This window comes from Caretta caretta, chromosome 13 (genome assembly GCF_965140235.1).
Source record: "Caretta caretta isolate rCarCar2 chromosome 13, rCarCar1.hap1, whole genome shotgun sequence".
Classification (NCBI taxonomy): Eukaryota; Metazoa; Chordata; order Testudines; family Cheloniidae; genus Caretta; species Caretta caretta.
Window position 1 is genome coordinate 20,664,298 of NC_134218.1, and position 24,548 is coordinate 20,688,845.

The 24,548-nt window shown below is 49.2% G+C and overlaps 2 protein-coding genes across 3 annotated transcripts in view; one reads left to right on the plus strand and one right to left on the minus strand.

The window, feature by feature from the left end:
• Positions 1–310: 310 nt before the first annotated feature.
• The window catches only part of MATN4 (matrilin 4), a 28,820-nt gene continuing 4,582 nt past the window's right edge, over positions 311–24,548 (minus strand). The window contains exons 2-11 of the mRNA XM_048820418.2: positions 13,620–13,737; positions 11,213–11,782; positions 9,095–9,217; positions 8,566–8,688; positions 7,754–7,876; positions 7,002–7,124; positions 5,555–5,968; positions 4,905–5,057; positions 2,664–2,768; positions 311–1,925 (exon numbers count right to left, since the gene is read on the minus strand). Of these exons, the coding sequence (XP_048676375.1) occupies positions 1,867–1,925; positions 2,664–2,768; positions 4,905–5,057; positions 5,555–5,968; positions 7,002–7,124; positions 7,754–7,876; positions 8,566–8,688; positions 9,095–9,217; positions 11,213–11,782; positions 13,620–13,695 (1,869 nt within the window). The 5' untranslated portion in view covers positions 13,696–13,737 and the 3' untranslated portion in view covers positions 311–1,866. The remainder of the gene's footprint in view (positions 1,926–2,663; positions 2,769–4,904; positions 5,058–5,554; positions 5,969–7,001; positions 7,125–7,753; positions 7,877–8,565; positions 8,689–9,094; positions 9,218–11,212; positions 11,783–13,619; positions 13,738–24,548) is intronic.
• RBPJL (recombination signal binding protein for immunoglobulin kappa J region like) overlaps positions 18,259–24,548 on the plus strand; it is a 39,625-nt gene continuing 33,335 nt past the window's right edge. For both annotated transcript variants that reach the window (XM_075118797.1, XM_075118795.1), the window contains exon 1: positions 18,259–18,745. In XM_075118797.1, coding sequence (XP_074974898.1) covers positions 18,724–18,745 — 22 coding nt within the window. In that variant the 5' untranslated portion in view covers positions 18,259–18,723. The remainder of the gene's footprint in view (positions 18,746–24,548) is intronic.

A 24,548-nucleotide genomic window follows, 5' to 3' on the forward strand; every position in this document is an offset into this window, starting at 1 on the left:
CTGTTCGACTGGCAGAGCACACTCCCCAGATTACAGGGAGACAGTGCTGCTGTGCTGAAAGTGTGGGATGGGGCTAGGGTTTGGGAGATCACCCCTTGTCACATATAAGTACGGCTTTCATTGCATCACAATGGATAGGGACTAATGGGGGGCAGATTCTCCAATCTCCTCTCTGACCCCCATATAAAATTCAGCCTTCATTATGACACACTTCAAGCACAACAATCCCTGGCTGTCACAGCCGTTGGAGATGGAAAAGACTTACTAGATCACCAGTCTCATCGCAAGGAACTACTACAGGACAATCTAGTAAGGAAGACAACCTTTAATGCTGTTACATCTGTGGTGCATTCCTGCACAGACTTCGGAGCAAGACTTTTCCACAGGGTCAGCTTGCAAGGCTGCACCCCAATTATTATTTATTGGGCCCAGAGTTAAGAGCCCGTGGACCACATATTCCGCTGGGGGTTAACTGGCATAGTTCCATTGACGTAGCTGATTTATACCAGCTGACTCCGGTGACATATAACATCGGTGATAAGCTGTCCTTGAGGGCCTGGATCCATTATGCAATATTAACGGACGGAGGAGTCCATTTCAAGGAGGGGACAGGCATCAAAAAGAAAGGAGTCAGGGATAATCGCACTGTCGCAATCCCATGGTGATTTTCCATCAAATGGAGCTGCCATCACTTGAGGCACTTTCTGCAACGTATCACGTGTAACCTTTAAAGCAGAGATTTTACACCAGCCAGTTCTTTCTCCTGGTAGAGGAGTAATAATGGCCCAATGACTGGTTGGCTGAGAGCAGGTTGTCCTGGCTTTGTGAAAGCTGGAGTCGCATGAACTGAATGTGACCTGATGCAGAGATGCCTGTGCAGACTTTATTTTCCAAGGTTCCCAGTGAAGAGGAGAGAGAAATGTCATAAAAATCTTCAGCGTGTTTATTGTCAGGATAGGGATTTATATATATATATGTATGTATAAAGGTGTTTAAAAATAGTACTATCCTGCTTTCATAATTAAAGATATATACACATATATATTCATAGATTTTTTTTTTGCTATTTGATAAAAAAAGATAACGACAAATTCTGCAACAATTCTGCCAACATCAGGGTGAAAGGGGGTTTGATGAGGAATATCCCAGTTGTGTTTGATCCTCTTTTCTGTCTGATGATTTATCCTGGCCTTTTTCCCCCTCCCCCTCTAATTGAAATCAAATATTACATTTAAATTCCTGTGCAATTAAAGCAAAAAATTTCAGAGACAAAGAGGTTGCTGCAGGTGCTCTCATTTCACAGTCAGGATTAGCAGGGCAGCTGAGGAAGTATCTCACATGGGATGGGGGTAGAAAGTACTGTATATTGGAAGTATATTGGAAGATTGCCATAGTGCCTTCCCCCACCTACACAGAGTCTAGTTACAGCTGAGCCAGAGCTGAGCTGCGTGAAGCATTCAGGATGGAATCACCTGCTTTGCAAAGCATCTCGCTGCCTGATGGAAGCTCTCAGCTGTGCACATGGGCCTCATTGGAGAAACCAGTGGCCAGCTACTGTCGATTAATGGCAAGTGTGTTAGAAAATGCTGATTGTCCCGATGCCCATCTCCTTTCTGAAGCTCCAAACTGACCCCATTCGTCACACCTCAGCCCGACCCCGTTAGGCCAGAGGAATGGAACAGCCTCGAAGGCTGCATGCACTCATTTTCAGAACAGGGGTTTTTTTTACCCTCTGAGTCCCCATCAGGGTTTTGCGATATAAGAACAAACAACGACCCTTTACAATACTCTAGGAATAACAATGACATGTAACTACGGTACGGTTCCGCCTCCCGAGTCCAAGTGGTGCCTGGCCATCTGCAGGGATCATTTCTTGTTGGCGATCTGGTTTTCCAAGTCTTCAAGTCGGGCCGTCATCTGAGCGAGTGGTTGTGTTAAGGAAGCTGACGCAGAAACGAGACCGCGTGGCCTGCTGGTGAGAAGAGGGCTGGGGGGCTTAACATCAGGTGAAGAGGGTTTCAGCCCAACAACATAGGGCTAATAACTAACTGCGTGAATATTTCACCCACACTAAATGAAGAGAGTCCCCTGTGTGTCTGCTGGAGACACCACTTTCCTGGGACAGAGAGCTGGGATAATCTTCCCCAAAACAGCTTTTGGACAGCCACAAACATGAGCCTGCCCTGGCTTTGCACTCTTTTCCCCCTTCCTATAGGCACCAAACAGACCCAAAGATCCCCTTTACTCTTCCGCTCACCCCGCGTTGCAATAACCTGTCCCTCCAGCAGGAGGAAGCTGGATACAGCTCTGGTAATCCCATTGACACAGACACAACTGCCATTTAGGGCAAGCATTTGGCACTCGTTACTATTCAATTGCTAAGGCACTTGGGAGCCCCTTGCTCTTCCTAAAGGACAACAGGGAGCACAAGTGAAGTGGAACTCAGCTCTGCTAGCCGTCACTGCCTGGTCAACATCATAAACGCCATCGGCCAACTCTGCTACGGCAGGCAGTGCAGCCCACAAAACTCCACTGGCTGAATTACACAGAGGAAAAATCAAGGCAGACACAATCCTTAGAGGAGCTGGAACAAACCAAGCTCCATTTGGATCCTGCACTGACTGCCGCTCAATACAGGCCCCTCTGGTGACCCAAAAGGATATGTTTCTCTGTCAGGTTTTCCAGGATGGCCACAGTGTTTGACTGGAACTGCACAAGGGCCTCACACTCACACGGGCTCCGGATCTCAGTCTCCCCTTTGCCCTCCTCTGAAAAACAAAAGAGTTTAAACAGCATCAGGAACCCGCTGTCCTTCTATGGCACCTTCTGAAAGTCCTTGATGAGCATTACCCACAGCTCTTCCAGGAGATAGGCAGCTACTTTCCCCGTGTTATAGATGGGGGAGTTTGGAAGTGACGTGCCCAAAGATATTCAGGCGCTCAGCAACAGGACCATGCACTGCTTCAGACTAGGGACCAAGTGGCTAGGCAGCAGTTCTGCAGAAAAGGACCTAGGGGGTTACGGTGGACAAGAAGGAAAAATTGGAAAGAGTCCAGCGAAGGGCAACAAAAATGATTAGGGGGCTGGAGCACATGACTTATGAGGAGAGGCTGAGGGAACTGGGATTATTTAGTCTGCAGAAGAGAAGAATGAGGGGGGATTTGATCGCTGCTTTCAACTACCTGAAAGGGGGTTCCAAAGAGGATGGATCTAGACTGTTGTTCTCAGTGGTACCAGATGATAGAACAAGGAGTAATGGTCTCAAGTTGCAGTGGGGGAGGTTTAGGTTGGATATTAGGAAAAACTTTTCCACTAGGAAGGTGGTAAAGCACTGGAATGGGTTACCTCGGGAGGTGGTGGAATATCCTTCCTTAGAGGTTTTTAAGGTCAGGCTTAACAAAGCCCTGGCTGGGATGATTTAGTTGGGGATTAGGTCCTGATTTGAGCAGGGGTTTGGACTAGATGACCTCCTGAGGTCCCTTCCAGTCCTGATATTCTAGGATTCTATGAATAGGAGAGAAAATGTAGCAGAACCCAGGAGTCCTGACTCTCAGCCCTCTGCTTTACCCACTAAGCCAGCCTTCCGCTTTCCTCAGACCAATCAGTTTGGATGGAATATTCCATATTGGGAGAAAACACCAACCCGTGGGGGTGTTATTCTTGCTGATCCCCACGTACACCTCCCATGCACATCAATGGGGGCTACATTGGCTAATGAAGGGAACAGAGCATGTTAACAAGGGCTACCCATGTGCAGTGATGAGGGAATAGATCTCTTTGGTTTTGACATCACAGTTCACTCTTCTTTTAAAATGCCCAGCAGAGCCCCTCACTGCCCTTCTGCCCTGTGATTTTATCACATCACTCTCTGCAGTAAGCTCTCGAGCCAGGCATTTCTAAGTCCCAGATAATTCTCCTAACACTGTATCTCCGCTTATCTAATAAAAACCCGACAGGCTTATCACAGGGAACATGTAACGTCAAACAGTCCTGGACAACACGGCTCCTATTTTCAGATTCTCCAGATTCTGCAAGCTTCCGGGCAGAGCATCCGCAGCAGATAAACATAAAAACGCACCGGTCGGGGCACATTGCTCTGTTGCTAACTAGGGAAGACTTGGATCCTGAATGTCACAGACGCCACCATTCTGCCTCTGAATTCCTGCCTGCAAGTGCTTTGCATTAAGGAGAGACACCCTATGCTACAGGCACTTCCATGAAGCCTCCCTAAGTCAATCAGTCACATATTTTGTTGCTTGGCTACAGACAGGTCTGTACAGAATAAACTGAGTTGTTTCTTTTTATCCCAACTAGAGGCAGAAGAGGAGGAGTGTCTGAGCTTTTCTGCAATATAAATATTAAGTAATAATCAAGATCAGACAGGTTTCAGAGGAACAGCCGTGTTAGTCTGTATTCGCAAAAAGAAAAGGAGTACTTGTGGCACCTTAGAGACTAACCAATTTATTTGAGCATGAGCTTTCGTGAGCCACAGCTCACTTCATCTGATGAAGTGAGCTGTGGCTCACGAAAGCTCATGCTCAAATAAATTGGTTAGTCTCTAAGGTGCCACAAGTACTCCTTTTCTTTTTGCAAGATCAGACAGGAAAACGAGGCTGAAGGGCCTGGCCCAGCTAGAGTTGCCACCAGTCTGGTTTTTACCCAGACAGTCGGGGTTTTAGCTGGTGTGTCCAGGTGCCATTTGACAAGTCCTGATGTCCAGTTTTTTTGATCTGGGGGCGAACAGTGGCCGGGCCTTGGGGGAAGAGGCAAAGAAGGGGCGGAGTCTCGAGGGAAGAAGTGGAGAAGGGGTGGGGCCTTGGGGTTCCCGTTACCAGCCATTAGGAAGGTGGCAACCCTAGGCCCAGCCTGGGTGAAGCCACTCCACAGGCCCTGCCAGCACCTACCTGGGCAGATGTTAACTTTGAGGTTGTCGACTATATGAGCCATGGCGCTAAAATCCGCAGAGTACGAGAAATGTTGTTCCACCGCCTCAGAGGCAATTTCTCTCAGCTCCTCTTCAACGGCTTTTCCAACCCCAACCGCGAACATGGTGATCCCTGCGCAACGGAGTGAAGGGTGGTTCTGCACAAGCTGAACATGCTCAACGGGCATCCTGGACTCGATCGCCCCAGAACATGCCCACAAGGCAGGGCCATCCTAGAACGACATCAGGTGGGCCAGTGCTGCCACGATGCTAGTAACCGTAGGGCCCTGAGTGCTTCTAGAAGCATCCTTTGAATGTTGCAGCCACATGGATGGGCCAGGTAACTGGGGCTAAATGCAAGGGCTTGGTCAGGGCGTCCAGCCCCTCACTTTCTCTGCCTCAGTTATAAGCTAATAAGTGTATTATCCTGTTGAGAGTCAGCAGGCTATACTTATCAGGGACCGGAAGAGTCAATGTGCCAGACGGCGAGAGGCCATGAGCTTCTGCATGCTGCAGGCACCCAGGGACCACCAGCTGTGCGCAGTGAGGGGCAAATGTGAAAAACTGGCCTGGAATGCTGGGTGCATGAAGAGCATCCCCTGAATCACCTCTTTCCCATTGCACGCTCACCTGATTCCTTTGCTTTCCTGGCCCATTCGGAGATATCATCCTGAGAGCGTCCATCGGTGAAGACCAGCCCAATTCTGGGAATGTTCTGGGAGAGGGGCCTGGCACCTTCGGCCTCTGAGAAGCTGTGCTCTAGCATGTGCTTGAGGGCCAGGCCGGTCATGGTGCCCTTCTCCATATACTCCACCTTCAACACCGCCTTCTTGATGTCTTCTGCCGTCTTGTACTGGTTGAGTGGGAACTCGGTGCGCACACGGCTGGAATACTGGACCAGCCCCACCCGCGTGCCGTGGGGTGACACATCCAGGAAATCCACAATCTGGTTCACAAACTGCTTCACCAGCTCAAAGTTCTGAGGCCGGACGCTCTTGGAGCCATCAATCACCAACACCAGGTCGACATGGCCGCTCTTGCACTCTGCGCCAAAGGAAGAGGTGAAAGGTTAGACCGCACCAGCCCTGCCTCCCGAGGACACCAAGGGGGAGCTTGCAGCGAGCAGATGCCAGGGGCCGGGGGAGCAGAGTCAATGGGCTCTGGGACTCAATAGGGATTCTTCCCCCTGCATTCACTGCTGAGCTATATGTGCTGGCTGTAGCTGATGCAAGAAAGCAGGACACAGAGCTCTTCTTCAGGTCTGGGTAAGCTGGAAAGCTTGTCTCTCTAACCAACAGAAGTTGGCCCAGTAAAAGATATCACCTCGCCCCCCCTTGTCTCTCTAATATCCTGAGACAGCTACAACACTGCACACAGGGCTGAGAATTCCACTCCGACCCTCCGCCCTGACCCCAGACATTCTTGGGCACCCTTCTCAAAGCCCCCCAAATTCCCACCCCCAAGAACTCCCTCTGAGGGCCCTGTGCTTCCCTTTCACATCCCTTGCCAATCTCTCACACGTACACCTTGCACTGTTTCTTCTGTTCCTCTGGCCAAGGAGGACCAGATGGTACCCTAATGCTTCCATTCACAGCTGGTCATCACTTCTCCTTAATCAGCCAGAGGCCACTCTACTGAGTGCAGCAGGACCTGCCTTCTCTCCTCCCAGGGGTCCGCCTTAGGTTCTCTAGCACATTCACCCCCTTGTGCCTCACATCCCCCAGTCCTCTCCTGGTCCATGACCAACCCTGCCAGTCACAGGGCTATATTGTTACACAGCAGTTTACTTAGTGGTGAGCCGCCTACTGTATTTTCTAACCAGAGGACCCCCTGGAACTCCTGTCTCTATTTGGGTTTTGGATGTGCCAGTAGCCAAGAGAGATCTGGAACAAAATCCCAAGATCAAGCACTCCTGAACCTTAGGGTGGTTTGAAATTCCCACCTGGATCCAGATTCAATTTCACATCTCGAGCTGCCCAGCTCTCATTGGGAGCACCTAGGATCTAGGTGCCAGTTGCTACAGACTGAAGTCCATACATTAAGGGCACTGCCTGCAGGCCGTGTCCCAGATACTCACTATTGCATGTCTTTCCATCAGCATGGAGCTGCTGTCCCTCTGGGCAAATGCAGTGGTAAGAGCCAGGGGTGCTGACACATTTAAACTCACAGCCATGATCTATCCCATTGCAAATGTCACTGGCTAAAACACAAACCAAAGGGACAAACACACCATGTTACAGGGCATGTCATTTTCTTTGTGATTACCAAGGAAGTGCCATGAACAGAACATCCCTTTCTCAGATGGGAACTCAGTGGAGCTGTAGAGATGAGGCTGATACACCCACATGGACCAATGGGAGATGCACGAGCAATCACTAACTTGCCGTGAGGTCTGTCCCTCTTTGCAGATCCTGGGCTGTTCAGCTGCATGGTCTGCACTTGTTCAACCCAGTGGCACTTGGGTTTGTGCACCCCACACCTTGGGGCATTCAGAAGTGGGACCGAAGTTTGCAGGAATTCATTCCTCTTAGGGCTGTAAAGGAATCAGAAGTGCCACCAGCAACACATCTATACCTCCTGGTGTGACCTCAGGGAACGCCCTGGTAAAACCTCCCCAATTCTCCCGGTGTGCCCTCTAATGTGCTGGAAGGGCATTCTGGGTCCTGACATGCAAATGAGCACATCAACCGAAAGGACATCATTATGGTGAGACGTGCTTGGATTCTAAGGCTAGCAGCCAAACCCGGAGCTGTATAGTACACTGTGGCCTGCCTGTGCTCTCTGGAGTGATGGTGCCCTCTGGAGCAGAGATGCTGACGCAGCACTCACCCTGGCACGCCTTGCCGTCGGCCTGCAGAGTGAAGCCATCGTTACAGCGGCAGTAATATCCGTTCGGGATGCTCACGCACATGTGCTGGCAGCTGTGGTTTCCAAAGTTGCAGTAATTAATCACTGGAAAGAGGAGACGACACACAGGAGTGAGGGACATCAGCCATTCACAGCTCACCCGTGACCCTTGCAAAGAGCTCGAGGGCTAACTGGCCAGCTGGCCCTGTCCCCGAGGTAGGCTGCACTGGTCTTTTATCAGCTCCTTGCTGCCACTTGTCCTTAGGCCCTACAAGGCTCTGGAAATACAGGGCTCCCACAGATGGCTCGATGCCAAGGCCCTGCCTCAGGATGGTGAATTAGCTCAGAGCACAGTTGGGACAGGAGAGGGGTCTACTGATAGCACACAGAAGCCATGGAGCTCCCTTCTCATCACTAATGGGGCATCTGCTGGCCTTTCAATCTGGATAAAGCATGTGTGGGCCACCACTCTGAGTTAAATCTCTCCTTGTGGACAGTGGGTGCTAGGAGCAGGTGGGCACTGTTGGGACTAGAGGCCTGTTCCAGGTTCCAGACTCTCTTTTGCCCATCTCCTGTCATGAAGGAGCCTAAGGGAACAGAGCTCTGTGGGTCTGGGAGAAGTAAGAGATCACAGATGCTGGAGAGAGCGATGGCTGGGCTCTCCACAAGGTCTGAGGGCAGCGGGACATAGACAGAGGACATGGTGAGAAGGAGGGGAATGTCTGGGGCAATGAAGGGCAAAGGACAGAGAATGAGAAACAAGAGGAGGAGGCACAGAGGAGACAGTCACATACTGGTACAGGTCTTTTTGTCCTGGTTGAGATCGTAACCTGTCCGGCAGCGGCAGGCGTAGGACCCATGGGAGCTGACACACTGGTGCTCACAGCCATGCTTCCCATCAGCGCAGGCATCAATGGCTGCAGAGAAAAAGGAACCACCTTCTTACCCATTCCCATCTCAGCAACACAATTATCACTTCGCAACAGAATGAAGGCCAATGTGCTGGCTGTTCCTATTGTTGTCTTAACTCTTAACGCAGACCTAGGCCTATGGTCAAAAAGTACTAATAACTAATTAGCACTAGTATCTATGTCCAGCACAACACCAGAAAGTTAGTCAAAATGGGAGGCAGTGTGGCCTGGTGGGTAGAACACTAGACTGGGACTCAGGAGACCTGCATTCTATTCCCTGCTCTGCCCCTGGTCTCCATGGTGACCTTCGGCAAGTCTCTCTAACCCCGTGCCTCAGATTCCCCATTTGTAAAGCAAGGATAATGATACCAGTCTCCTTTATAAATGTAGATCAAATAAAATATGCTCTTACGGGAACATGTCTTTCCATCTGTGCTGAGCTTATATCCAGGGTTACAGTCACAATAGAAGGAGCCTGGGACACTGACACAGGTGTGCTGGCAGCCATGGTCCATCTCTGTGCACATATCCACACCTGAAAGAGACAGTAGGCCATGTTGGGGATTCACTGACTCAGAACACGCGTCAGGTGATCTATCTAAGTTCTTATATTGCCTCTATCACTGCAGTTTTGGCCTTCAGAACATCCCCTGGCAATGAGTTCCACAGGTTGACTGTGCCTTGTGTGAAGAAGTACTTCCTTAAACCAGGCTTACTTTGGTTTAGGGAGGCAGTGTGGCCTAGCAGATAAAGCACCAGTGACACAGAAGTCTGGCTTCTATTCCTGATTCTGCCACTGGCCTACTAGATGAACATGGGCAAGTCAGCTTCTTTGTGAAGTGCTTTGAGATGTACTGATGGTAGGGCTGTGTAAGAGCTGGGTATTATTAGCAGTAGCAGTTTAAGCTGAGTAGATAACGGCTTCAACTAAACTGCAATATGCTACTCTTCATTCAAAATGAGCGTCGACATGAGCATTTGCACCAGTTTAATTTAACCAGTGCATGTTTGTGCATGGACAAGGCTTCAGATTTGGCCATGGATGGGACAGCAAGCTATGGGGGCCGGACACTAGTTCACAGAGGCTTCAAGTTTCCCCCAAAGAAAAGCTGACTGTGTCCTTTTGTCCTTTCACTGAACAGACACCTCAGAAGTTGCAATCAAGGTCACAGCAACTGGCTGCAACACAAGCTCCTGGGAAAAGTCCCCAAGGCTCAGTATCGTCTGTCGGCACAGGACGGGCAAGCAGGCACCAGCCTTTACAATTCTGAGCTGCCACAGTGCAAAGCAGCTTGCAGTGGAAACAGGTCTCCCCTCTTCAGGCCAAGGCCAATAAGGTGATTGCAAGGAAGTGATACCAGGCCAGGCTTTATTAAATACAGATGCACAGACAGTGGCATATGGCAAATGTTCAGAGTTACTGCACTGCGTGTACACACCAGGTAGCTGGGCAGGAAATCTGCCCATCCAGAACAACATGAGGCAAGCAAGATTCCAAACCTTGCCAAAGGCCTCTCACATTTCTGAGCTCTCTGACCCCTCCCATCCCTTCAATTTGGGGGAAGCCTGCTCTGTGTTTCAGTGATCTCACGTCCATATTATCACTCGATTTGTGCCGCTTTCCCCCAGCCTCAGCAAATGCAGCTCAGACATACTACACAGGGCAGATCTAGGTAAGCAAATGTGCTGACTTATAAACTGTTTGGAAACAATAAGGGGAAAGGGTGAGAAAAAGGGAGACGCTCCTGAAAGGGTCATTGTCAAGCAGTCTGGCATGAGCATTATCTCCTCATTGTCTGTAGCAGCTTCTCAGGAGCATTGCAACATTTCCCCTTCTGCGCGCTACCCTTGGCAAATGTTGCTCCCCAACAGCTCAGTTCTTATACAGCTGAAGCTGACTTAGCAATGGCTGGTTTTGTTCTCTTAGGACATGGTTTGAAGGCCACTGAAGTCAGCAGAAGGAGTCCGGGATGCTGACACAGGTGTGCTAGCAGCCAGAGTCCAGGTCTGTGCATATATTCACACCTGAAAGACACAGGTCTTCACTCAAGCCTTTGTACGAACAGGTGTCGTGCAGACAGATGCTCTGTGAGCTTCCTGCACACAGATCCGCCAATGCTGACCTGGCATCAGTGCCTGCTCTTCCTGTCGTGTTCCCCTCAACTGCATGGCCAATGCACCTTAGTCCTGACACTGCAGTGCCTCCAGCTACCCCAGTCCTGGGCACCAACTCTCAGTTCTTTAACCCTACCCTTAGAGTTCTCTCTGCTCCTCCAGAACTGGGTTTCTCCTGAGCACAGAATAAGAGCTGCTCTGAATTGTGCCATGGTTTTGTGAGTGGGGGAGACACCCCAGGCTCACTGCACCCATGATCTCAGCAAGGCTCCAGAGGCGAAAGGCAGGAGCAGCTGCCACTCCCCACTACCACCCAGCTCATGTTTCATCCGTCCCTCCACATCTGGGTGGTTAAACCCAGGGCCTGTCTGGTCCCACAGCAGGCTGTGCCTCGGGTTCTGCCCCCTTCACTCACCACACAGCTTGTCCTGGAACTGTTTGCCAAACTGCTGGATGAGATCGAAAGACTCCACCAGGAAGACATGCTCCTCCAGTGGGTGGGAGGCCATGGCCCGCAAAGAGTTCATGTCTGCCCGCTGGACGCCCACGGCGTAGATCTCAATGCCAGCATCCCGTGCCTGGGCTGCCACCTCCGTCACGCGGTCCTGGGGCCGCCCGTCTGTCACGATGACGGCCACACGGGGGATCTTCTTGTGCAGCGGGCGCGCTCCTTCCTGGATGGTGAAGGCCAAGTTCATGGCATACTGGATGGCTAGCCCTGTCATGGTGCCCTGGGCCAGTGGTACAATGCTGTTGATGGCCTTCTCCATGTCAGCCCGCTTGAAGAAGGTCTTGAGGGAGAAGATGTTCTGCACCTGGCTGGAGTACTGGATCAGCCCCACCCGTGTGGCATTGGGCCCCACCTCCAGATTCTGGATGATGTCGATCAGGAACCGCCGCATGGTCTCGAACTCGAAGGGGCGCACGCTGCGTGAGCTGTCGATCACAAACACAATGTCCAGGGGTCCGGTCTTACATTTCACCGCTGGAGGAGGAGAAAGCAAAGAGCTGGTTGGATCTCCCTGCCTTTCTGTGTTTGGGGAAGTGAGTGGGAGACAGAGGTGGAGGGAACACGATTTTTTCCTTCTCCTTCAGGCAACTTTACAGTCACCGCAACTGGGCCAGGCTGCATAGCGAGAGCCTCAGCAGGTGTGACAAGGGGAGGGGATGAAAGATGAGGCCTGGTGCAGCTCCTCTTATCTCTGGGAGGGGGTAACGGTTCCATGGAGACAGCAGGAGTCACAGAAGAACTGGATCAAAATACAGACCGAGTCTGGAACTCCTCTGAGCTCCATTACCACAGAGCTGGGTGAGAGGGAACCTCGGCAGAGGCTGGAGATGGATGTGCCAGACTGGGATTAAAAAGAGGGCAAGACATGCCGTCTGTCCCATTATCTGTGGCCCTAGGAAGGTTAAAACTTGCCTTTGGCTCACTGAGCCCCCCACCCCCACCCCAGGGATGACACAGCGTCCTCGACTGCCCCAATGCCATGGGGGGCCCTGAATGAGCTCAGGGAATGACGGATTCCCAGCAGTGGCTCTCTTGCTGCATCCTGAACAGGATGGACATTCAGGTGTTAATAACAACACCCACTGCTCATGGCAGGTGGGCGGGGGCCACAATATTGGCTCATGGTTGGCAGAGACACCTGAAATCCTTCTGCTCAGTGTTTCACTCTCTCCTGATGGCTGGGGGTCTCCCCAGTGCAGCCCTCCGGGACAGACCCTCATTTCTGAAGGAAGCTCTAAGCTTTCCTGGCTGAGCTCGCAGGGAAGTTTCCGTCCCTCCATCCAAGGCCCCAAACTCTCCTCCCAGCATTTGCAGCCAACAGCCTGAGGCCTGTGATTTGGGCTAGCAGAGGAATGTAAATGAGACAGGCTCGGCAGAGCCGACACAAGGGCGCAGGCTTGGGCAGCCCAGATGGACTGGCACCGACGAGGCGACTCACACACACAGAAGATGCTCACAGGCCCTCTCCTAACACCCAAGCCCTGCCTATTCTAGAGACAGCCAGAAACAGGGAGACCAACCTGCAGCTACTAGGGTCCCTGTAGGTCGCACAGAACTCACGCGCCCCCCCCCCCTTCAAATTTCAGCTCCCCCCAGCTGAGTCCTCTGGGCCTGCTGCTTTCCCCTGTAAAGTAGTGAGGATTAACTGTCTCTGATTTTTTGATTAGCCCTGGGCAAACACCAATGGGGGAATGTTTGGCTGATTCAAGCCCTGTTAATGCGCCGCAGCAAATCAGCTCTGACAACACACCTGACAGATCTTGCAGGCAGCTGCGCCAGGAGAGCCTCAGGCAGGCAGGGCTGCTCAGCCGCTTTGGTGATGGCGATTCTGACTATGTGGAAGTGGCCTTCTTGGTCCTGGCAGCTGAATTCCACCCCAGCTCCTCCGAGCCCCATTCTGCCGCTCACACACTTTAAGCTCAACCCTCCCCTGCACCCGGGCTGCTCGAAACTACGCCTGGCAGGTACAGCCTCCAGAGGCCTTCCGCCAGCTGGGCTTTGCAGGAGCACAGCAGGGTCCAGACACACCCTTTCCTGCCCTCAGCTCCCAGTGCCTGTGGCTGTGAGGAGAGGGAGGTGTCACAGGGCAGGCTACCCTGGCTTTATGCCTCCCAGGGATTCCCTCACCATTGGGGATTCCCTACCTGACAGTTTAATCAGCTACATTTGGAAGCAAGAGCTAACGATTTATGGTAACCATAGACTCTAGCTAACTGTAGGGGTTATCTATTACTCTGGCTTACACCCTTGCACATCAGCCAGGGCTTTGCCTGCTTGCTTATAATTTGCACATCTTTGGCCAGCTGCTCACCTGCAGGCTTTGGTCTGGCTTCTAAGGTCGTTAAGATGAGCAGCAGGAGAGGAACAGCAAGTAGCAGCTTCATCATTCAGCTCTAAGAACACGCAGCCTCTGGAGGTTAGAAGGTTCACTGCAAGGAGAAGACAGGAAATTACAATGCTACTCTGGGATGTTTATAAGGCCAATATGAACATATCCTAGGAACCAGAAAGTCAGCAATAGTCACTGTCCCGGTCCAGGGTGAATGATCCAAAATACCAACCCAGGGGAGTCTAAATGGATGCATCAGCATTTCATAAAGATCTCTGAATGGTAATTATGGGAGAAGGTGGGAATTCAAGCCAGTGACAGAGATGGGGAAGGGAGAGCCAGCCAAAGACCAACGACAAAACTTAAGGATGAGATTTCCAAAGACTAGGTGATTCAGACACCCAATTCCAGTTCATTTTAATGGGAACTGGGTGTCCAAATCCCTTGGTCAGCTTTGAAAACCTCAGCCTAGAGCACCAGTAGTGGCAAACCAGCACCCTAATGGTGAGTTTTCCCTTTTGTGGTTTAGCAACATCATTGCAGTTAAATTTCATTACAGTTGGTGATGACGCACCGAACAGAAAGAGCTCGGTTTGATTTGCAAACAGTGGGCTGAGCTGGCTCTCAGACAAGCCTTATTGTACAAACTGGGCAGATCTGATTTATTGCCGAACATTCTCATAACTGGCTGCACCACAGCCCTCTTTAGCCAACAGAGGAGCAGGATGTCTGTAGCAGGGAAAATGAGACCGCAGTTATCTAGTCACCTTCTCTTGCCATAGATCATCAGACAGGACTCAGGGATACTGGCTGTGTACTGAGCACTCATGAATGAAATGTCAGCCCAGCCAGGACAGGGCCCCATGTGCTAGGTGCTGTAGAAACATAGAGTAAATCACACTCCCTGCCTTGAAGAGCAATGGCCACCAGTTTGTGCCTGCAATCCTTCCCCACAGAATCCAGCAGACCTGTCTGCAGGGAGATGTTACCTTATTGAACTTCTAGTGTTTTGCAGCTGTTTCTTCCTGAGATAATTCCTTGGTTGCACCCTCCAATATTTATTTTATTTGTCTGATGCAGCTGCGTGTTTGGGCTCTTATGGGGAAAGACATTTGGTTTGTTTTTTCATAACCTCAGGATGTCACATCCACCCCCACTTCTCCCCTTCCCAGTTATGAGTTCTTCACTGCATTTGCCTGTCTCCTTTTGGGGATACTTATTTATTTGTTTCAGAGTAACAGCCGTGTTAGTCTGTATTCGCAAAAAGAAAAGGAGTACTTGTGGCACCTTAGAGACTAACCAATTTATTTGAGCATGAGCTGTAGCTCACGAAAGCTCATGCTCAAATAAATTGGTTAGTCTCTAAGGTGCCACAAGTACTCCCTTTCTTTTTATTTATTTGTTTGCTTTTATTAATGCACCAATCAATGACTAGGCACCAATCATGGTGCAGTGTGAGTAAAATAAATGAATAATACTAATGGCCAAACAATAGAGCTTTATGCTGGGTGAAAGCTAAATAGGGAGCAATTATCTAGATACCCTCAGAATAACTTGATTCTCCCACTCGCCCTTTATGGATTTGCACAGTGAAACTCAAACTCTGCTCTAGCCCTGAATCTTTAAATGCACAATGGAGCTCTTTGTGCTGAGGTCTCTGCGGGCAGGACATTCCATCCAAGAGGAAGCGAGGACACCCCACATTCCCAAACAAACAGGCCAATATGGGAGAGCAGCTCATATCCCAGACATGTCCACAGGAGTGCTGCAAATGGCCATTAAAATGCAAATTGAAGCACAACTCAAAGCAAGGAATGCAGCCAGAGCAAAGCAATGGGAGGGAGAAAGGTACCACAGCAAAGGGTCTGGACGGTGCCAGGTCTGGCGTGGTTTGTTTGCGTGTTATCCAATTCGGAGCCAGGGAAAGGAAATAACAGGCACGTCTCAGGAAATATCACTTTAAGGAGATAAAATAGAAGTTTTAAGGAACCACCTCTTTGGAATACAAACAAATTGATTGTGTAAGTCACATCAGTCCCTGAAGCTGAACCAGGAGTCTCTCTGTCTTTTGCTCAGAATTGGGATAAACCCCTATTATGCAATTGCTTTAGAGAGAGGAAGGTCAGTCAGAATAAGTTTTAAAGATCATTTAGACCTGTAATTTGTTGCCAGCGGAGGCAAATATGGCATTGCCTGGAGCTACAGCCATGGCACTAGAGGACCACACTCCAAGACTGGTGTCATCTGGAGTCACAGAATGTCGAACTACAACATGGTATTGAACTAGGGCACTTCAGAAATGACAGGCTTCCAAAGACATGGACCATGCCAAAGGTGTTGTTGGTCTCGGTCAATCTGTAAGTCGGGCGATGAAGCTGTTATCTGGGAGATGATCTCCCTGCTTTATGATTAAAAGAAAACTTCATTACGGTAAGGGTGAGACTCTATTTTCTTCATCTAACTACCAAGAAAACAAAATCACTACAAAAATATTTAGGGCCTAGATATTCAGGAATGCCGGAATACTTTCAAGTATGCAAAATAAGTGTGTATTTGCATGCCTAATTTCTGCAGAGATTTACCTGGATCATAATTCCAGTTGCAATAACTGGCCATGCAAATATTCTTAGAGTCAGCCAGTGAAGAGTAGGACTGAGAGAGCTGTCTTTCCCTTTAGAGCCCTCATGGTTCCTAGACCAGTCCACACCTCCAGGACAAAAACCAACCACAAACTTCCTGCAGCTATGAAGATTCTTCCTACTTATGTTACGTCATAATTCTTGTTTATGAGGACACCTTTTTACTGTTTTATACCTTCCTCTAAATCATTTGGCTCTGGCCTCTGTTGGAGACAGGGTATCAGAATAGGTGGACCATTGGTTTCATTCTGTAGGGCAGTTCCTATTCTCCTACACCTTGGAAATCAGTCTCTTCAAATTGTTGAGGGCCAAGCTAGATTTATGGCCCGAGGCTGGAAAATATTGTTAACAAGCTATCTCCCTGTGAGAGAGGCAGCAATATTTACTGAGTCGAGATACTGAAAAAATTGCTTTTTTAGAAAGTCATTTTAAGTATAATTATCGGTAAATATTTATTTAGCGCTCTAAGGTTGCAGTCATAACTAACCACTTGAGTGTTCATTTAACCACCAACTGGTAACATACAAGCCCTGAATCAATCTCTTTTAAGGAAGCAGGCCCAATTAGCAGATTTAAAGCTGTATCCTTAATACTGTCTCCAACTCTGGTGTCTACACTTCAGAGTGTTGAAAAACTGGAAAGGACAAAGTCAGAAAAGAACTACAAGAATGATTTGAGATCTGGAAAATATACTGTGTAGAGAGACACTTAAGAGTCTCAATCTGTTTAGTTTAACCAAGAAACAGTCGAGTTGACTTGATCACGGTCTGTAAGCACCTACACAGGGAAGAAAGTTCTGATAGTAGCAGGCTCTTTAATCTATCGAAAAGGGCACAATGAGATCCAATGGCTGGAAGCTGAAGCTCGACAAATTCAGACTAGAAACAAGGCACAAGTTTTCAGCAGTGAGCATACTTAACAACTCGAACAATGTACCTAGGGATGTAGTGGATTCTCCACCACTTGAAGTCTCTAAATCAAGATTAGATACCTATCTAAAAGAGACGCTATAGATCAATCAGTAGTTATGGGCTTGATGGAGGAATTACTTGGTGAGGTTCTCTGTCTTGTGTTATGCAAGACATGAGATTAGAAGTTCATAATGATTCTTCCTGCCCTTAAAATCTATGACGTGATGAATCTTTCTGAACAATGCAAGTTTTCTTGCAGCTTGGAAAGCATATTCCTGAAATGTGCAGTATGAAGGTATTAAATGATCATATCACACTAGTCACCCGCCTGCTTTGACACAGTCTGACCCAGTTTAGTGGCATTTGCTCTGACACAGCTAAATATCTGCAAGTGAAATAGTTTGCAGGAAACACTTGCTCCCCAACAAAATCTGTTTTGTTTCACCCCTTTTTTAACAGATTTTTTTTCCAAACTATATTTTTCTGGGAAAAAGCAGTTGCTAACCACAAAATATTTCTAGGCAGCTGTGCCATGTAGGTTTCTAGAGACCAAGCCTTACTCCAGTGGCAGGCTGGCCTGGAGCCTGGATTTGTCTGTATCCGGGTATCTTCAAAGCCAGCACAGACAGTAGAATGAACTGTAAGGGAGAGAAACTAACAAGAAACAACAGTTGGGGATTATTTTATATCCTCTTAATTCTTTGATAATTCTTAAAGTTCCATTGGGCTGGAAGAGGTTAATGTCTGCCTGGGGTAGGTCTGTGTAATAATAATGCATGCCACATCCCAGTCATGACATCAGGCATGACAGCATACTGGCCGTCCAGCACAGGCTATAATGCCCGATGCTGTGATTAGGATAGCAGTGCCTGTTCAGAGACGGTGCATCTGTCCTAGCTGTTGACATGCCATGTCCCCATGACAGCCCACGGGGTGACCCCGGTCATTTCTTCATTCCTCCCTCCCATGGGAGAGCTGGGATTTGCCCACTGGGCTATGCCTGTTTGACGCTCTCCCCCTTCTCTGCTTTGCCCTGTCTCCCTCTGCCGCCGCTCCTCTTTGTCTGGCAGAGACGGGAGACGTGTGGGAAGCACACAGCTGGAAAACAGGTGCTGAAAGGAAGAGCAAATACGGGGCAGGACTGAAAAATTAGGAAATAACCAGGAGACCTTGGAGATAACAACTCAGCTATAAAGCAAAAGAGATACCATCAGGGTGTGATTGCTCAAGGTAAAGGCTGCTGGGAGCTGTTCCAGCACCACTGGGCGATAGGGACCTCGGCTCAGGCTAAGGAGACAAAAAGGTTTCCAAAACAAGAAGGATGCCAAGATAGAAGTTCTTTGACTTTCAGAGTGGAACAAGGACATAAATAATCAGCTGCTTTGCACTGGGCAGAAGGATGCCTCACCTGGTTGTTGATACGTGAGCAAAAGAGGGCAGCACAGGGACAGTACGCAACAGAAGGGTAGATGGTGGCTACAGACTCCTCTCAACTCACAGAGCGATCACAGGCTAGGAGGCCTCCCCCACTTCACGATGGATCCCCCGGGGCAAACAGGTATGTCAGCTCAACACCATGTGTGTGTCGCTGCTTCCACACACGCGGGCACATCCGAGCACAGTGCCAACTCTCCTGCATTGCTCTCTGCTCAGGTTGCCTCTGTCTGTCTGTCTGGATTATCTGCCAAATCCTGACTCTCAGGGAAAACAGCAGCTTCAGATTTCAGTGTGGCCTCCTTGGCGATTTGTTTCCTAGCTACAGGTTAATATAAATGTTTGGAATATTCCACTTCTGACCCATAATCATAGGTCAGGGATCTGAAAGCCCTGGGGATGCAGATCAGCTCTGTATTCCAGTTGCTATCATAGGCTGGGAGGGTTTTGCCTATTGGACTCTATGAGAGAGTGAGTGGGTGGATGAGAGAGGGGATGGAAGTCGCAGGGGGCTGAAGCATTTTTGCAGACAGAAAAATCTCTGACCCCTGTGTCTTAGGCAGAGAAATGGATTCTGGATTAGACCCCAGGAATCACAGCCATTTCACTTGGACTTGCGATGGTGTTCCTGTGACTCACACAGCTTGTCTGCATTTCTGGGATTTCTGCTGCTTTACTCAACACCTCAGGAGCAAACAAGTCTCAGACTCAGAACGGCGTGTTCCGCCTGCTAAAATGGCAATAGCAAAGATGGCCAGACTGAGATCAAGGGCCAGAGGAGAGTGGGGCATATCCCCCAGGGTCTTTGGTTGGGTGCCAGTCACTCTTAAAGTATCCATGAGAAAGAGACTTTTTGGAGAGTTGGTGGAGGACAAGGAAGGACAATTGCCAGAAAGTTTCATGAGCTGCTCCAGTAGTACCTGGTGTGGACACAGGACAAGAATAATAATTACAGCTGGTTGGAAAAATTCCAACTAAACAGCGTTTTGTCAGAATTTGCCCATTTGGAGAAACTGAAATGTGCCGCAGACACCGTCTGATTTTGCCGACGTTCTGATGGAACCCAGGCAGGGTTCTGATGGAGGCCTGGCTGCTAGGCAGGTTTTGCTGGAGAGCCCAAGCGTCTAGGGTCCGCAGCTCTGGGGCAGCCAGCTCTTTGGACTGTCACAGGGGTGGGGAGGGCCTCCTAGAGTCTGTAGCAAACCACCAAGTGGACTGCCCCAGAGCCAGGATTCCATTCCCTTCGTGAAGAATTTTGAAATATTTGGTTTTCGTTCCTAATCAGAACAAAACCAACTTGTGGCCTATCTAAATCCTCCGTGCGAGAAAACTGCCTGTCTGCGCCCAGCTCTAGTAGAAATAATAATACCGGGGTCTTTTACAAAGCATTGTATCCACAGATCTGAAAGCAGGGTGGCTCGGTACCATTCTCCCCATTACACAGAGAGGGAAACTATGCCACAGAGGTGATTTGCCAAGGTCACAGAGCAGGTCCGTGGCAAAGCCTGAAAGCCAGGTCTCCTGGTTCCCACAGAGCAACCTCTAGCTGATCAGTATTTAGATCAGTCAGGCTGCAGAGCCGGGGCAGGCAGACTACTCAGCTGATTTTTGACTCATGCCAGGGTAGGGTGACCAGATGTCCACATTTTATAGGGACAGTCCCAAGTTTGGGGTCTTTTTCTTAGACAGGCTCCTATTACCCTCCACCCCCTGTCCTGATTTTTCACATTTGCTGTCTGGTCACCCTATGCCAAGGTGGGCTTTGTATCCAAACTCCTCCCTGGTTGGCTACATTATGCCCACACTTAGCAATACTAACAGCACACTGAGCATGGAAGCTGGTGTAGGTACCAACCAAAACAAGTCACACGCATCTTCGTTCTTCAGTGGCTTTCAGGTTTGCTCATTGCACAAAGGAAAGGGAAAACCAAAACAGTCACACAACACCCTTCCCCCGTGGAAAACCCTATATTTCCTGGGTGCAGACACCTGGCCTTTCTCAAGCAGTTTCTCCTTCTGCTTTGCAAGAAGCTGTTCTAATAGAGTTCCCTGCCTCTTCCCTTCAAGCCCCCAAGTCTGATGGAGCCATTTCTCCCCAGCCCTGCTTCATCACTTCCCCTGAGCCCCTGCATGAGTGTGAGCAAGGGGTTAACCCCTTTCTTAGTGGAAATTAGGGCTCTGCCTCCTGAAACACACATTATTATTCAGCTATTTCCTTCCCGCTTTGGCCTAATAACCCTACATACAAATACGTGCCATGTGCGAAACTGAAAAGGGGCAGCTCCTCTGTTCCTGAGGATCCTGGGAGGAGGCAGGGGAGAGGCAATTTAAGCAGCTGGCTGAGGGGTGAACATTCTCATGACGAGAGATCAGTTACGCATTGCATAGAGCTGCTAGGCAGGATTAGCACAGCACTATTGTACTGTGCCTTTGGTAATGCTAACTTCCCACAAAGGCGCTGGAATTGTAGACTCCTCGGGGCAGTGACTTCTTGTTGTTCTGTGTTTGTACAGCACCTAGCGTAATGGGACCCTAGTCTGTGACTGGGGTCCCTAGATGCTACCACAATACAATAATAATGGACCAGTCCTGGTTTAATGGAGGGGTGACACTTTTCTATGTTGCATTAAATTCCAGTCCTTTTCACTAGTGGGGAAGCAAATCCCAGTTCTTTCTAATGTTTTGGGAGTCATTTTTATCCTCCAAGACCCAAATTGTCACACACACGCATCTTATGTGTAACAGTGACACACAGCTTTGCAGGACCCCTTTCCAGTAGCATGGTAAAAGAGGCGGGGGTTTAATGTTGCCTTCCCCACCAGCTGTGCTTAGTTCACACAGCTGGAGATGTTATGTAAACCAACAGAAAGAGAAAGCCAGAATAGTAGTGACAGCAGGTGTCTGCTCTCAGACGCTCACAGCACAACAGAGAGGAGCAAAGATGAGATCGGCAAATGGTTCTCACTAGGTCCGTGATTATTCTTCCATATCCTCTGGCTGGACACCCCATCCCAAACCAGGCAAGTCTCTGCAAAGGACTTTTTATAGTAAGAAGTGCTGCCAGGCATTTCAGGTATATCTATAGAGACTGCACCTGCCCTGTTGCCAGACATTCCAGGTACTTCCTGACATTATAGTGGAATGTAAAGAGGATGAGCAGCACCCAAAGGGTTGGACGTTTCCTGTTTGTACATACAAAAGTGCCTGCCCTGCAGTGCAATATCCGCAGCTTTATCCCCTGGTACTTTCAGACATGGAGGATGACAAGGAAGAAACTGAACACTAGAGCTGGCTGGAAAAGGGAATTTCTGTCCTGCAGGAAATTCCAACATTTCAAAAGCTGTTTTCATTCCAAATTAGGAACAAAATGACAAAATTCTGAACTTAGCACAGAACTGAAATTCTGAGACATATCCATCTGGAAACATCAAAATGTTTCATTTCAATCATGTTAAATAACTTCATTCTGACGATGTCAATATAGTGAAATATAATACTAAATATAATGTTAAATGTAATATAGCACATTAACATTCATATAATCTGCTTCTGTTTTGCAGGGTTATTAATTTCATTTTTCGGGTTTATTTTTAGCAATTTTTGCACTTTATGTAGATATCCAAAAATCGGGAGTTTCAAGGCTTTCTCTTTGTATATACTGTAATGCAGGGGTGGGCAAACTTTTTGGCCTGAGGGCCACATCGGGGTTCCAAAACTGTATGGAGGGCCAGGTAGGGAAGTCTGTGCCCCCCCAAACCCTAACCCTATCTGCCCCTCACTGCCCCCCTCAGAACTCCCGACCCTTCCAACCCCCCCTACTCCTTGTCCCCTAACCACTCCATCCTGGGACCCCCTGCCCCTAACCGTCCCCGGGGACCCCACCCCCTATCCAATGCCCCCTGCTCCCTGACTGCCCCGCCCCCTACCCACACCCCCGCCCCCCAACAGGCCCCCCTCTAAAGCCCCTTTCAGAATGCGGCCCTGCGAATATGGGCAGAGGACTCAGAGGAAGCAGGGGCAGCTGCGCTGCCGGAGAGAAGCGGCAGTTTCCCCTTCAAAGCGCCGCTTCTCTCCGGCCGGCTGCGCGGCCGCCCGCTGCTCCTCCTGAGTCCTCCGCCCGCGTTTGCCGTGCTCCCGCCACCCGCCCGCCTGCTCCCCTGTGGCTGCAGATGAGCCTCCCTTCCCGCTCTCCCCTGCCCCCGCCGTGCAGCCCCCTCCCACGCTGGCGGCAGGGCGCGCTCAGGCTGCGGGGCAGGGGGACAGCAGGGGAGGGGCCGGGGACTAGCCTCCCCTGCCGGGAAGCTCAAGGGCCGGGCAGGACGGGCCCGCGGGCCGTAGTTTGCCCACCTCTGCTGTAATGAATAATGTATATAGCTCAGTATGGTAGTATATAACGTAATGAATAATCTCTTTGCAGCGCTCCTTAGACTCAGAGCACTTTAATGTAGTGCTGTTTCAAACAACGAGCTCGGGAACCTTGAGTGCACACCAGCAGGACCTATATGGACCAATTTATGTGCAACAGCTTAGTGCACTTTAGAAACTAGGCTCCTGTAGCCTGCATTACTGCTCCATCTAACTAGAACATGTTTGTCTACTCAAGCTGTGAAGCATACTCCCAGCTGAAGAGTAGATGTGCCACAGAGGTACATAATGGAAACATTCAGCAGATGTCTCTACAATTCCACAAAGCAGGATTTAGATCCCTGCTGAGAAGCATTTGACTTGAACCTCAGATGCATTTGAAATCAGCCCTGGTTTGAGTCTGATCTGCATGTGTGAACCAGCTGTAATTTGTGCTAACTCGGCTTGTGTTCACGAAGTTCTCCTCAGAGCTGCATGCAAAGTTTTCTGCTGCATCTGGAGATCCAGGAATATTCTGAGTCTGCTCCTCATGTTCTCCAGAGAGTTTTGACACCAAACTGGGTTCTCCAGGAAAACTCATATAATTATTCCAATATAACCACAAGTCCTCTATCTGGTTTGTGCAAACCCATGGTAAACTTGAACCTCTCCTCTTAGTTTACAATTGGGAAAAGGGTTCTCTTGAGCCCAAGACTTTCCAAATATCAGGACCTGCAAATCTATGTGAAATGCTTCTGCCATACAGAATGGCATCTTGACTTCTGCTAAGGAGCTCATTGGAAAATGACCAAGGTTCCTCACATGCCCAGGTGTGAGACCCTGCAGACCTGAACAAAACAGTTCACATGAACATCTAGGGAAGTATGTAAAGTTTGGGTCTGAAAGATCCAGTTATCTCCCACCCGTGATACCAGCTTCTCTGCAACCCAATGGGACAATCTTGCAGCTCCACCACGTCCCACTTTAAAATAAAATCCTTAGTTAGGAACAGCAACTCTTCCATGAACTGTAGCTCCTGTGTCACCAGTCAAGCACTTACACCTCACCCTGCCTTCAGTCTCCTGAAGGTGCAAATTAGTCTTCTCCTCCAAGTCCTTATTTCTAAATGCAAAAACATGAAAAATGGCCTCATGCTTTTAAATAGTGAATCTGAAGTACATACAGACTTGGATATTTTAGACTGATCATGTACAGTGTTTAAGAGAATATACCCTTGAAAGATAGGTCACTGAAGTCAAAAGAAGAGAAAGGAGTTTAGATATTAAGATATGAGGTGCCTTACAATATGATAGATAGATTCTACACATTTATTCGGGGTGGTGAAGAAAGACCAATGTACTCCACTAATGGATTTAGACAGCACATCAAGCACACCAAAATCCCACCACTGAAGAGGGGAAAGAGTCCTGTGGTAGTCCAGTGACAGCCCAGTAGTAGCCTGAGTCTAGGAAGAGCAGCATTCAATTCCCTGCTCTGCCACAGACTTCCCATGTGAGCTTGGCCAAGTCACTTAGCATCTCTGTGCCTCAGTTTACCATCTGTATATTGGAGTAATCGCACTT